At 36.7% G+C, this 12392-nt stretch overlaps 1 protein-coding gene across 1 annotated transcript in view; it reads left to right on the top strand.

The window, feature by feature from the left end:
- LOC107718402 (estrogen receptor beta-1) overlaps nt 1-12357 on the top strand; it is a 20878-nt gene extending 8521 nt beyond the window's left edge. Inside the window, exons 5-11 of the mRNA XM_016525458.1 lie at nt 1021-1137; nt 2298-2621; nt 4877-5015; nt 6975-7108; nt 8889-9072; nt 10282-10502; nt 10722-12357. Coding sequence (XP_016380944.1) covers nt 1021-1137; nt 2298-2621; nt 4877-5015; nt 6975-7108; nt 8889-9072; nt 10282-10492 — 1109 coding nt within the window. The 3' untranslated portion in view covers nt 10493-10502; nt 10722-12357. The remainder of the gene's footprint in view (nt 1-1020; nt 1138-2297; nt 2622-4876; nt 5016-6974; nt 7109-8888; nt 9073-10281; nt 10503-10721) is intronic.
- Nucleotides 12358-12392: the final 35 nt, after the last annotated feature.

Raw genomic sequence — 12392 nt, 5'->3', positions numbered from 1 at the left:
AGAATGTCGGAGGATTTCGATATAAGCCAAGAGGAGACTGGTTTTCCTTTGCTAAAGTAAGGAAACTTTGCTTCCTTTGATCCTATAAACAAACGTTGGTTTTCACGAGACTCACCGGCGCATGCGCAGCGCTGACCTCATACGTCATCCTCCCGGAGCTGCTTCCGTGTACAACAGTGAGCGCAAGCTATATTAAATTGATTATTACGTTTTGAATATGGATATTTTTCCTACTAAAACGCATCGATTCGCTACAGGAGGCCTTTGTTCACCCCCCGGAGCCGTGTGAGACACTTTTTTATTATGGATGCATGCGCTTTAAAGGGATAGTTTACCCAAAAATGCAGCTAGAGAAGCTAGAGATTACAGTTTATAAAGTTTTAAATATGGATATTTTTCTTACACAAGCGCATCCATACAGGGTAATCTAAATGTAAAAAAATTTGAGGATATTACCATGCTTATTTTCTACACAATAAAATTTACTATTCTGGAAAATAATACTGGTATACTGTCCATCCCTACTTTAAAATTTAAGATTAAAGGTTGAAATCTCCCACATTGATAGAATGTCCAGCATTCAAATGTAACTGAGTGCAATGATGGCATCATAAATCTGCATACTGATTTCTGATTAGACTTTTATATTGGACTGTTATATGTGCTGAATTGTGAACGGCGTTGTCCCCCTTGCATGTAATTAACCATAAACAGCCATCTTTACAGTGTATAATGATGCCTTCGCAGCCACATTTTCCTTCAGACATGCTAATTTAACTCTGGAATAATTGATTCTAATTGGTCAGTCATGGCATTCTGTGCTCAAATATTTTTATATAATGATTCTACACTATTATTTTTCCATTGTCCCTGACAACCAATGCTTTTATTTTAATGTCTCTATAAGGCCACTCTGGCCACTGCTTTGCAGTCTTTAAACATAGTAACAGATTTGTCAGCTTGTTAAGCTCTAAGCAACTGCTCAGTGGATAATAAGGAACATCTGATTCATTTTCCCAGGACACAATGACTACATCTGCCCTGCCACCAACCAGTGCACTATCGACAAGAACCGCCGCAAAAGCTGCCAGGCCTGCCGTCTCCGAAAATGTTATGAAGTTGGAATGATGAAATGTGGTGGGACTCTTTCGTTTTCCATTCCTCCCTACCAACACCTTTTCTACACCCACACAGTTACCAAATATTTCATCAGAGATTGCTGCTGAGTTTTGTCCAAAGTCATGGACTTTGGAATTTATGTGCTAATATTAAACAGCTACCATGCCGTGAAGTTTTGATATGCATCACCATTGTAATGATAATGTGATAGAGCCCTGATTATTTATAGATGTTGGTCAAAAGTTGCACCAAAACAACCCAGATAAATTACTTAGAACTGATCTCATCATACATAAGTTTTAAGATTTCTCATAATAATAATTCACACATATTTGAACCAGACGGTCTTGCATGTGGTCTTTTGAGCTGTTTGTGAGTTGGGTGAGTATCTTGGAGGGCTTGTTCCTGCTAGTTGAATTAAGCCTGTGTTGCTGTGGAGACTGTTACCGTCTATCCTCCTCAGGTTTTTTAGGACAGTCTACTTTCACAGCTTTGAAAGTGATGTACTCTCATCTCATTGGCTGATGTGGTTGTTTTGAGCTCTTTAGAATGTATCAGATGTCATATAAAATACACAATTTTGTAATATGTTTTTGCAGCTTTTGGCTTTGCCTTCTGTTCAAACTAATTTTGGTTTTGATAATGTTAATTTTAATATATTAACATTAATTTATTAATTTAAATACCTTTAAGTCGTCCCTTGGAATTTTGCTGAGGCCCCGTGGTTGAGAACCACTGGTTTAAGCCAAAGCTGGGATTAAAGGGAAAGTGTGTAATTTCTGCACCAGTATTGGCACCAAACATATATGCAAAGGTGATGAATGTTCATGAACACTCCCTCTGTCTACCATTGGTCAGACAAACACACAGTCCCGCCTACATTCACGCCATTGGTTGCACCAAATGTTGCTGTGCTGGTCAGGATGCCCAAACATACAAGCAATGTTTTGCAGCAGTTTACACTTTGGGTTAACTTACGAATTAATGACTTACTGTTGACTCTGCATAGTAGATTGTAGAAAGAATGTAAAAAAAAAAAATGACACACTTTACCTTTATATCAGCTGCTATTGAATGGACTATTGCTTGTATATTTAGTCCGTATTCCAGTATAAACGTTTAAACCAGCATAGATGAGGTTGAAGTGAATTGTCCAATTTACATGGCGTTTTTCACAGGGTTACGGAGAGATCGTGGCAGCAACCAACAAAGAGGAGCACAGCAGAAGCGACTGGCACGATTCTCTGGCAGGATGAGAACAAGTGGCCCGAGATCTCAAGAAATCAAAAGTGTCCAACGTCCCCTCAGTGGAAATAAGGTGGTTACCATGGCGTTGAGCCCTGAGGAGCTAATCGCTCGAATCATGGATGCAGAGCCACCCGAGATTCATCTCATGAAAGATGTGAAGAAGCCGTTCACTGAGGCCAACGTCATGATGTCACTGACCAACCTGGCTGACAAAGAGCTTGTTCACATGATCAGCTGGGCCAAGAAGATCCCAGGTGAATGTATAACCAGATTCATAGGAAAAACTATTCAGGTATAACACTAGCAAAGTGTGTTAATAGATTTCTGTTAGTTTATAGAACACTTCCAATAACACAAATCTGCCTAACTGCAAATCCACATGGAAAAGAGCCTGTCGGTCAGCATCAGTTTGTAGACCAAACCTGCAAAGCTGATTCAATGTGGATTCACTGGAATTTCGAATGGGTTTTTAGAGTAGCATTTTTCCATTTATGAGTACAGCAAGGAATGTGGTTAACATTACTTGAGGAGAATTTGTCATCTTCTGAAGTTAGGATATTGTAAATTACAATTATTACATCATAACATGTTCAAACTAATTTTACAGTTGATTTGTGCTTTAAAAATGTTGCTAACAAGTTGCTGCATGAGGTGTTCAACAGTTGAATTTCACTTCATTCCTCAAGCACGTAAACTCAAATGTTTGTTCCGTATAGCAATTTGAACATGGCATGACTGTGTGGGTAAGTCATTATTTTATTTGTTAAGATTAATAAATGTTTTTAAAGCACACGGTTTCAGATTCAATTTGACCACTGTATGTATTTCATGTTATTGAACCAAACGTATCCTCAAGTGATGTTAACCACAGATGTTATTGATTTCATAAATCAAAACTCACTTATCTTAAAAAAAAATACTCAAAAATGCTCATTCTTTTCATAGTTTTGGACTGCAAAATATCTTTAATATTGAACTTTGAAGAAGCATTTTTGTAGCGGATGGATTTAATCGATTTTCTGGTTGGAAGCGATTTAACATTAAACTTGATGTGTAATGCGTCAGTGTGTTTAATACAGAGCCCCTACAGCAGGGGTCTCCAAACTCGGTCCTGGAGAGAGTTTAGCTCTCAACACACCTGTCTGGAAGTTTGTAGTATGCGTAGTAAGACCTTAATTAGCTGGTTCAGGTGTGTTTAATGTGGCGGTTGGAGCAAAACTCTGCAGGACACCGGCCCTCCGGGACCGAGTTTGGACACCCCTGCCCTACAGGTACATTGTGATATGGAAAAAAAAAGTGATTGAGGAAAAATTCAATTTTAAAACTCCCCCCCAACTCCCCCCTCAAAGACAAAGCAATACGTTTGGAAGAAAACAAAAGAGTTTCCTGAGAAATGCAAAAGTTTTGCAAGCGAACTCAAAAGCTTTGAAATATAATTTTACTATTTTTTTTTCATTCAACATGTCCCTTAGGGTTTTCTAATAGATTTATAGATACATATATGGTATATATCAAATCTATTAATGATTCACAGGCAAATGATTTATCATTTATCAGCCTTAAATCTGCAATGAAGGAACCATAAGAAGTCTTTTCCCTTGAAGGCAGGGTAGGTGATTTGGTTCAAAAACATTTTTTGTTATGCTGGTCTTTTGTTATGTCTGTGGAAGGCATAGGACCATACAATTTTCTTCCAATCGTATCCCTTGGTCAGAGTGCAACAGTAAAGCGTGTTCCATTACGCTATTGCAGAATAAGCGAGAATGGAAGGCATTATTATTGAAATATGCACCAGTGTTGCATTCAACCCTCCACCAACGCCGTCTCTCATTGTGTCGCTGGTTAGCCTCTGGTCTGCATGTGTGTTTTGGTGGAGGCGTGGCTTAGCAAAATAAAACTAGTGATAACAAGGCGCTCTGATTGTTTTTGTTGTAGAATACGATAGGGGATATATTCACACGTTATAGAAACGAAAATGATGGTGTATAAAATTGATTTTAAGATAAAAAATTAGACGACAAAGAATTAACTTGACGGAGCTCAAACTCAAAACACACGGCAGCAACAAACAGGAAGTGACGTGTTTTGCAGGGAGGGTGGGATCTTATGCTTTCAAAACTAGATTGCCATTGCTAGCCTCTCTGAAATCGCCTACCCTACCTTTAATCTTTTTTCAAATGTATTTGATGTTTCCTGTTTTCTTGTCTGATTTATCATTTTAATTAATTCTTGGCTTTTGAGATGGGCAGAGTCTTTAATAGTGAATCACCCTGTTCTGATTCTGAACATGAGCAGTTTGTTTATTCTGAGAACATCAGCAAACCATCCCTCAGACCCTTCTTCGATCCCCAGGGATGAGCTTCTTATGTGGCTACACGAGCTTTATCTCATTCAGTTTCATTCAGTTGATTACCTGCAAACTATTGATTGGGTTTGAATGATATGGATTGCATGAAACTGTTTTTGGATGTGTATGCAGTTGTTTGTAAGTGCTTATTTCTCCCTGCAGGTTTTGTGGAGATCAGTCTTTTTGACCAGGTCCATTTGCTGGAGTGCTGCTGGTTAGAGGTGCTGATGCTGGGACTGATGTGGCGGTCTGTTAATCATCCTGGAAAGCTCATTTTCTCCCCAGACCTCAGTCTCAGCAGGTAACTAGTGTCATTTAATTGCGTTTATCCTACCCATTGCATAATTAATGAACAGGCACATCCATCTATCTGTGCTTTGAATGTTTTTTTTATTGTCAAATGCTTTAGATGGTCAGTATTTTTATGTGCCAGTATGGTATAAGATATAGGGGATTTAAGTCACTGATTACATGTTGATGACATTCTGATGTACAGACTCTAGTTAACCCTCTGGTCACTTGAGAGTGTAAAGTTAGCAGTGCCAACCTAAATATATTCAGTCAATAACATGACATGACACTCATTTTGTCTGGATTTATGAATTTCTTCAGTGCATTTATCCCCCCAAAATGCAGTTCATACATACAGTGTCCTGAATACATCTATTCTATGATGAGCATGTTTTAATTCCTGAATTAAATTAAATTTTTATATTTTTGGGGAGGACATAAAATTAAATTAGTCAGGGTGATGCAACTGTTGTATCAAAATGAAGAAAAAGTTCTCATTTAAAAAAAACGCTGACGCTTTTTTTAGCGTTATTATTACTACTACTACTACTAGTAGTACTACTTAAAAATACAGTAAAAGACTTTTGCTATGCCTTGTAAACAAAATATATTGTAAACAAAATAAACTATTAACACCACAAGACATTTGCTTATTAATATTCATTACATTAAAAATTATCTTGAAAATGTACAAATCTATTAAATCCATTCGAAATCAACATTAAAACAGTATGTTTCTAATAGGGCTGTGCAATATATCGAAATATCGCAAATGTACATATCGCAATATCCATATCGCATAATCGCTACAGCTTGCAATATTTGGGGCCATGAACAAAAGACAAAGAGAAAATCACTCACTGCTCTTACCTAAATAACTTGAATTTGTTGTGGTTTTACAGGAACTCTTGGTACATACATACATACAAATAACCATATACAGTATATATGACAAGATAGTTATAGAAGTTCACAGAACTGACTCAGCAAGAGCTGAGTAAAACGGTTTAATCTGAGCATGTGGCACTTTAAGCATTATCGTATCGCATATCGAATATCGCATTATTTAATGAGTTATCGCATATCGCATTTTTCTTCAATATCGCACAGCCCTAGTTTCTAGTAACTTGGCACTTGTGTTTTCACTAGAAATGTAAAATGTAATATAAATTGTAACGTGTGTCTTCTCACACTGCAGAAGCTTAGTATAAAGAACTGTGTATTCATACCATGTGTTTGCGCAGAATATAGCAAAATATCTGAAGAATATTGCTGTGAAACAAAATCAGCGGTTTGGCCAGATGTGTCAGTGAGCGTGAGGCTCTGTGTGGTGCGAATTAGAGAGCTGCGGGAAGACAGGAACTGATTCAGCCATGGCTTGTGTATTATCACCCCCCTCTGCTCTACTGCCCTTTGTACCCACTAACATGGTGTGTACCAATGTTGTAATGTGAGAAAAAAAAATTGGGCCAGTGTTACAGATGCTCCGCAGAATTTATACTGAACTACACTTCCAAACAGTCATGGGTGAGCTGTAAATATGCTTACCATTTGATATGCTGCCAGACATTTACTGTATTTTCATGGGCTGCGTTTTGGATAAGGAATTAATTGTATTATAGCCAACTGGATCCCTGAGTTTAACTTGGTAAACTGCTTGTCAGCATCAAAAAAGTGCCAAAAAAATAGTGCATGCCTTCTCTCTGTTCTCACAAGTTTTAATGAAGTGTTAGAGCCGTTCCCAGTCTCATTCACTGCTGCAGACCCAATTGCAGCACCTCTCAGCGTCTCAGAGAGCACTAGTACTCTGATTTTCCATTGACGCTTTGTACAGACTTCGCCATTCGTACTTTCAGTAGGTGCCAAGTTTGGAATAGGACTACTGAGGTTTGAGATTGAGGCCCGGTCCTGGGTTTCTGATGGTGTGAAGCTAATTTGCGAGACTGCTAAATGTCTTTGTGTTTGTCAGGGATGAAGGCAGCTGTGTGCAGGGGTTTGTGGAGATCTTTGATATGCTGCTGGCAGCCACGTCCAGGTTCAGAGAACTGAAGTTACAGAGAGAGGAGTATGCTTGTCTCAAAGTCATGATCCTTCTCAACTCCAGTGAGTGTTCTTCTCATTAAAAGGGTTATGAAACGTGAAAGCATTTTTACCACTTGTCTTAATAAAACAAATGTAGTTTTATTAGAAAAAAATGAATGTGTATGTTTTGTTGACCTTGCCTGTAGGATAGACAAACAGTGGATCTCAGTCTAATATCTCAGTTGATTAAATAAAATGCATACACAACACATTCTGAAAAAACAATGTTCTTGTTTTCATCTTCTTTTTAAACTTTAGAAAAATATATGAAATCAAACTTTTCACATTGAAGATGTTCTATTGTGATATATGATATCAAGCTCTTTGTTTAAATGTACACACATGGTCTTTTTTCATTTATTTATTTTTTTGACTGTCACATGACCCATGATGCCAGACTGCAGCCAGTAAATTGAAAATTTGAGGATTCATTAATATTTAATCTTAACATTCAATGGTAATTCATAAATAACTATTTTATCATGAAGTATTTTCTAAAAATGTTTTTACAGTCTTCAGTGTCACATGATCCTTCAGAAATCATTCTAATATGCTGATTTGCTGATCAAGAAACATTTATTATTATTTTCAATGTTGAAAACAGTTGTACTGAACATTTTTGTGGAAACATTTTTCAGGATTCTTTGATGAATAGAAAGTTTAAAAGAACAGTATTTATTTTAAATAAAAATCTTTTGTTACATTATAAAATTTGACTAATTTAATGCGTCCTTGCTGAATAAAAGTATTCATAAAATAACAAGAAAAACTTACTGACCCAAAACTTTTGTGCAGTATTGTATTTTTTATTTTTTTAATAATCAGTTAACAATGTTAAGTATAGTAAAATTTACTACAATATGAAGAATAACATTTTGAAAAAAATTGGGAAGCATAAAAGATTTATTGCTAAATCTGACAACATTTTGAATCTTTTCACTGTTCTATACTTTAATAAATGGTGGATTTTTAAATATGTTTTCATGTTTTAGCACAAACTGCAAGCTAAATTAAATAAGTCCGCAAATGTATACAGTCTGTCTCTAGCACTCGATTGTAAAGTAAAAAACAAAAAAAAACAAAAAAGGATCCATTATAGTGAACATCCATAAACATACTCTGAGTAGTCTTTTGGCTCTGTTGATCATAAATGAGTTCTGTGGTCTAGTGCTTGTGCTCCAGACATATATCAGTGATTCTCACACGGGAGAAGTGGGTTCGATTCCAGCTGGTGTCATGCAGTGATCATACTCCCCTTCATTTCCTGTCCTCTTACTGTCTCTGTCATCAAAAGTCCAAACAAATTGCTGACCTCCACAAAGCCATAATAAATAGTGTTCACTCCAGGCCCATAACTCAGAGGGGTACTACTATCCTTGCTTTAATTGAAGGGAGTGTTGGCAAGGCCAGGCAAGAAAAATGCTCACGCACTGTAAAGTCTTAATGGGGACAACATGCCTTTGCTCCAAGTATCCATTTCATAGCACACGCTTATGTAAGTAACAGGCAGTACCTGCCAAGTGTTCAATGTCTGAAGGAACCAGTATTTCTTCCCGCTCTTATTCCTCTGAACTTTTCCTCATGCATTATCTCTTCATTCTCTGCCCCCAACAGCTGTCTTCACTTTGTCCCCTCGGTGTAACTTATTTGATTGCTCCAGATGTGTTGCGTTGTTTTTGAATGGGATATTCTTTGAATTGGGTGCTTATTTGGGTATCACCCTCGATTATTTCAAACGGCTGTAAATGTCAGCGTCTCGCGGCTTTAATCGCTGCAAACCTGCGCTCGTGCGTCATTGCAGACATGTGCCTGAGTTCGGCGGAGGGAGGAGAGGAGCTGCAGAGCCGGTCGAAGCTGCTGTGTCTGCTGGACTCGGTGACGGATGCTCTGGTTTGGGCCATCTCGAAGACGGGCCTGAGCTTCCAGCAGCGCTCCACCAGACTAGCCCATCTGCTCATGCTGCTCTCGCACATAAGGCACGTCAGGTACAGACAATAAAAACCTTGAACGAGGAACTTTTGACACACCTTGACTGCACATGACTCAAAAAAGGTGGCTTGTGCTTCATACACAGTAATTTGCCTGAAGACTGCGAAATTGATTTATTTCTTTGCTCAAGAATTATGGATGTAAAAAAATCATAGAAACTGCAGTGGCTAATTATACTCCAATTACAATTACAGTTCATTTGGACACCTAGTCTGCTACTAACCTTTTTTGTAATGACGATCATCAAGCAATTATTTTGTTTCCTGTCATTAAAACATTGTATGTACAGTATCTACAGGGGTGGTTTTTCAGTTTTTGGGTTGCTGCTTACAAAATAGCAGTTTTCAATGTAGCTTTTCCAGTTGCTAATTTGTCCAGCAATTGGCAATGGGGCACAAATGCTGATTCACTGTAGTCGTGTATTGTCTCTTTTTTTAACCAGTTCACTAATTCAAATACCAATGCAGTATATGCTTTTAATAATATTTATAATACTAATTTGTGCAAAAATATTTAAAATATAATTATATATATATATATATATATATTACCGAGATAATAATAAAATTAAATAAATAATTAAATTAATTTTATATTAATACATGTTTAAAGAGAAGTATTTAGTTGAATGCTGCTGTTCAGTGTTTTTGATCATCTCAGTTCACACTTTTACAGGTAAATATTTTTATTCATTCAAAAACCCTCATTGTTTTTGAGCCAGAGAAATACAGCTGATTAAATGTATTAATTATAAACTTATACATTTTAAAATACATTGTTCCTTTAGCTTTAATCTGCTACTTTTTGTTAGTAGCTTGTTTTCCTAACTTCTTTTTTTTCAAACGTTTAGCTAAATATGTAGCTTATTGTCGATAACTAGTGAGTGTTGTTTTTTTCGTCAAAAACTTAGCTCGAACTACAAGCCAACTGTATTCTTCAAAAGGTTAGCTTGAGTGTAGTGTTGAGCTAGTATTGTAGCCAAAGGGTACTTACTGTATTAAACTGCTTTAAATAACCTGTAGTGTATCTAACTACTTTTTGCAAAAAGTTAGCTTGAAAGTATTGAACCACTTTAAATGAGTTTACCAAAAGGATAGCTTGTATTAAAAACTCTTGAACCATTGAGCTTATAGCCTTTGTTGTATAACTATTTGTAACTTTTTATTTGTGCAAAACCTTCCACTGACTATATCCACCATCTCTAGCAACAAAGGCATGGACCACCTCCACTGCATGAAGATGAAGAAGATGGTTCCTCTGTATGACCTGCTTCTGGAGATGCTGGACGCTCATATCATGCACAGCTCACGTGTGTCTCACTCCGGCCCTCAAGCGGCTCCTGCTCCCAAAGAGAGCAAAGGCGGCCAGGAGGCCTTCGCCTGCACTTCTCAGCACGGCGGGACCTTAGGACCCTAAACCATTTCTGGTGAGACGTAGCAAGAGTAGTTTCTTTCATAATGCAGGTGTTGTGACGTTGACATAAATAAAAAAATAGTTTTACTGATGGAAATGGCTGTTTTATAAAATATTTAGTTTGTTCATTAATTTCACAGGATGTTGCCAGCTAAAATTCTTCCATAAATCTTAAAATAACTGTACAAGCTGAAAAAAAATATCATGTTAAATTGTTCTTCTTTCTCGCCAGCGCTGAAGAATGATCTATAGTTTCGGGAGAATGGACAACAAAAGTAGCCACACAAAAAGAGTGGAATAGGATTTCTCAAGATGAAATACATCAGGTTTTGGCATTTGTTGTGAAATCCTCTTTTTTGTTTTGTTTCACAGAACTCATTCTGAACACAGTTTTTTGGTTTTATGTAGCCTAAACCACAAAAAAAGGGAAATGTAATTTTTTACAAAACCTTAACCATTGCTGGAGGTTTGAAAATCGATTACTATTTGTTTGGATTTTGGATTTCAAAAGCTTTTTTGAAATGCAACATGCAGTGAGATATCTGACAGTGTGGCCTCACGCACCCATCCCCATGAACTCTGCACCATAATGAAATGTACGGTTTCTACTTTTCCATTTTCTTTCTAAACAGTACATTTGCAACTCGCGGTTTTTGTAAAAGAAAACAACACACACTGATGCCCTCATCAACACTGTCGGAACAAACAGATCAGATTCCATCACTTGCATAAGGACAGTTATTACTAAAGCGAGAGAGATTTGTATGCAATGTGAGCAAAGACTAAATTCTGGTCCAAAGGCTCAGAAGAACTGACTCAAGCCTTATTTTATTTGATTCTGTCAGAACAAGGACTTGTGAATGTCACACCGCAGTAATTCAGGGCAGCTGGATGTTTTGTTTGCATCCATTACTTTTGACAAAACAGATTACGGAGCAAAAATTCAAAACAAACTGCCTTCTTTTGTCCTGCTCTTTACCCTTTAACACCATAAAGGACTTGTACAAAACATTTGAACATTTTCTAGGGACAGCTCAATTTATTGCTACTATTCCACTGTGAAATCCTTTCTGTTGGTAAGATGCACCACAACTACCAAAAATGTACTTGTGAAATTGCACTTTAAGAGTTCTCTGAAATATCTAAAGCCCTGTTTTCAGAATCAAGAAAACTGAAAATATTGCAGTGACTACAATGATTATAGCCTATACAGTTCGGTTTAAGATGACAGTAATAAGAGAAAGTATCTAGGTAAGGAGAAAATTGATTTATTCCTACCTTAAAGATTAGAATCATAGAGATAGATGTTACAAGTACGTACTTTTAATAAACACACAAAATAAATGTATATGTTACAAGTACGTACTTTTAATAAACACACAAAATAAATGTATATGTTATCTGCTGGCAGCCATCTGAATTTTAATTGTTTTGATATGAAGCACTAATATTGATTTTACAATTTTGGGCAACTAAGCATTTAAGACCAGCTGTAATACAGATTTGTTGTAGACAATGTTTATTTTTTAACACAGAACAAATGTTTGTAAAATGTTTTCAAAATGTACTTTCTGTACACCTCTTTGTGTTCTACCTTGCAGTGCATATGTAACAGTGTGCTATTTACACAGGGCTGTATTAAACTGTGTTCATGTGCATTTGACATTTTTAAATATATTTCTGTTTTGGGCTTCGCAAATATGAACAGTTAATTCAGACCATATAAAAATTTAAAATGAGACCACATAATCCCTAAATAGCAGCCAGTCATCATGTCACCACAAACTGGCTGAAGAGTCAATCTTTTCAAGTTGCAAACTCTTAACTCTTAATTTTTCATCAGTGCGTGATGTGCTTAAATCTAGAAATATTTAAAAAAATTATCAGTGATTTACATTCAAGC

The sequence above is a fragment of the Sinocyclocheilus rhinocerous genome, unplaced genomic scaffold (genome assembly GCF_001515625.1).
Source record: "Sinocyclocheilus rhinocerous isolate Xijiao unplaced genomic scaffold, SAMN03320098_v1.1 scaffold453, whole genome shotgun sequence".
NCBI classification, from domain to species: domain Eukaryota; kingdom Metazoa; phylum Chordata; class Actinopteri; order Cypriniformes; family Cyprinidae; genus Sinocyclocheilus; species Sinocyclocheilus rhinocerous.
The sequence above is the reverse complement of the archived record's forward strand: the minus strand, read 5'-3'. Positions and strand labels throughout refer to the sequence as shown.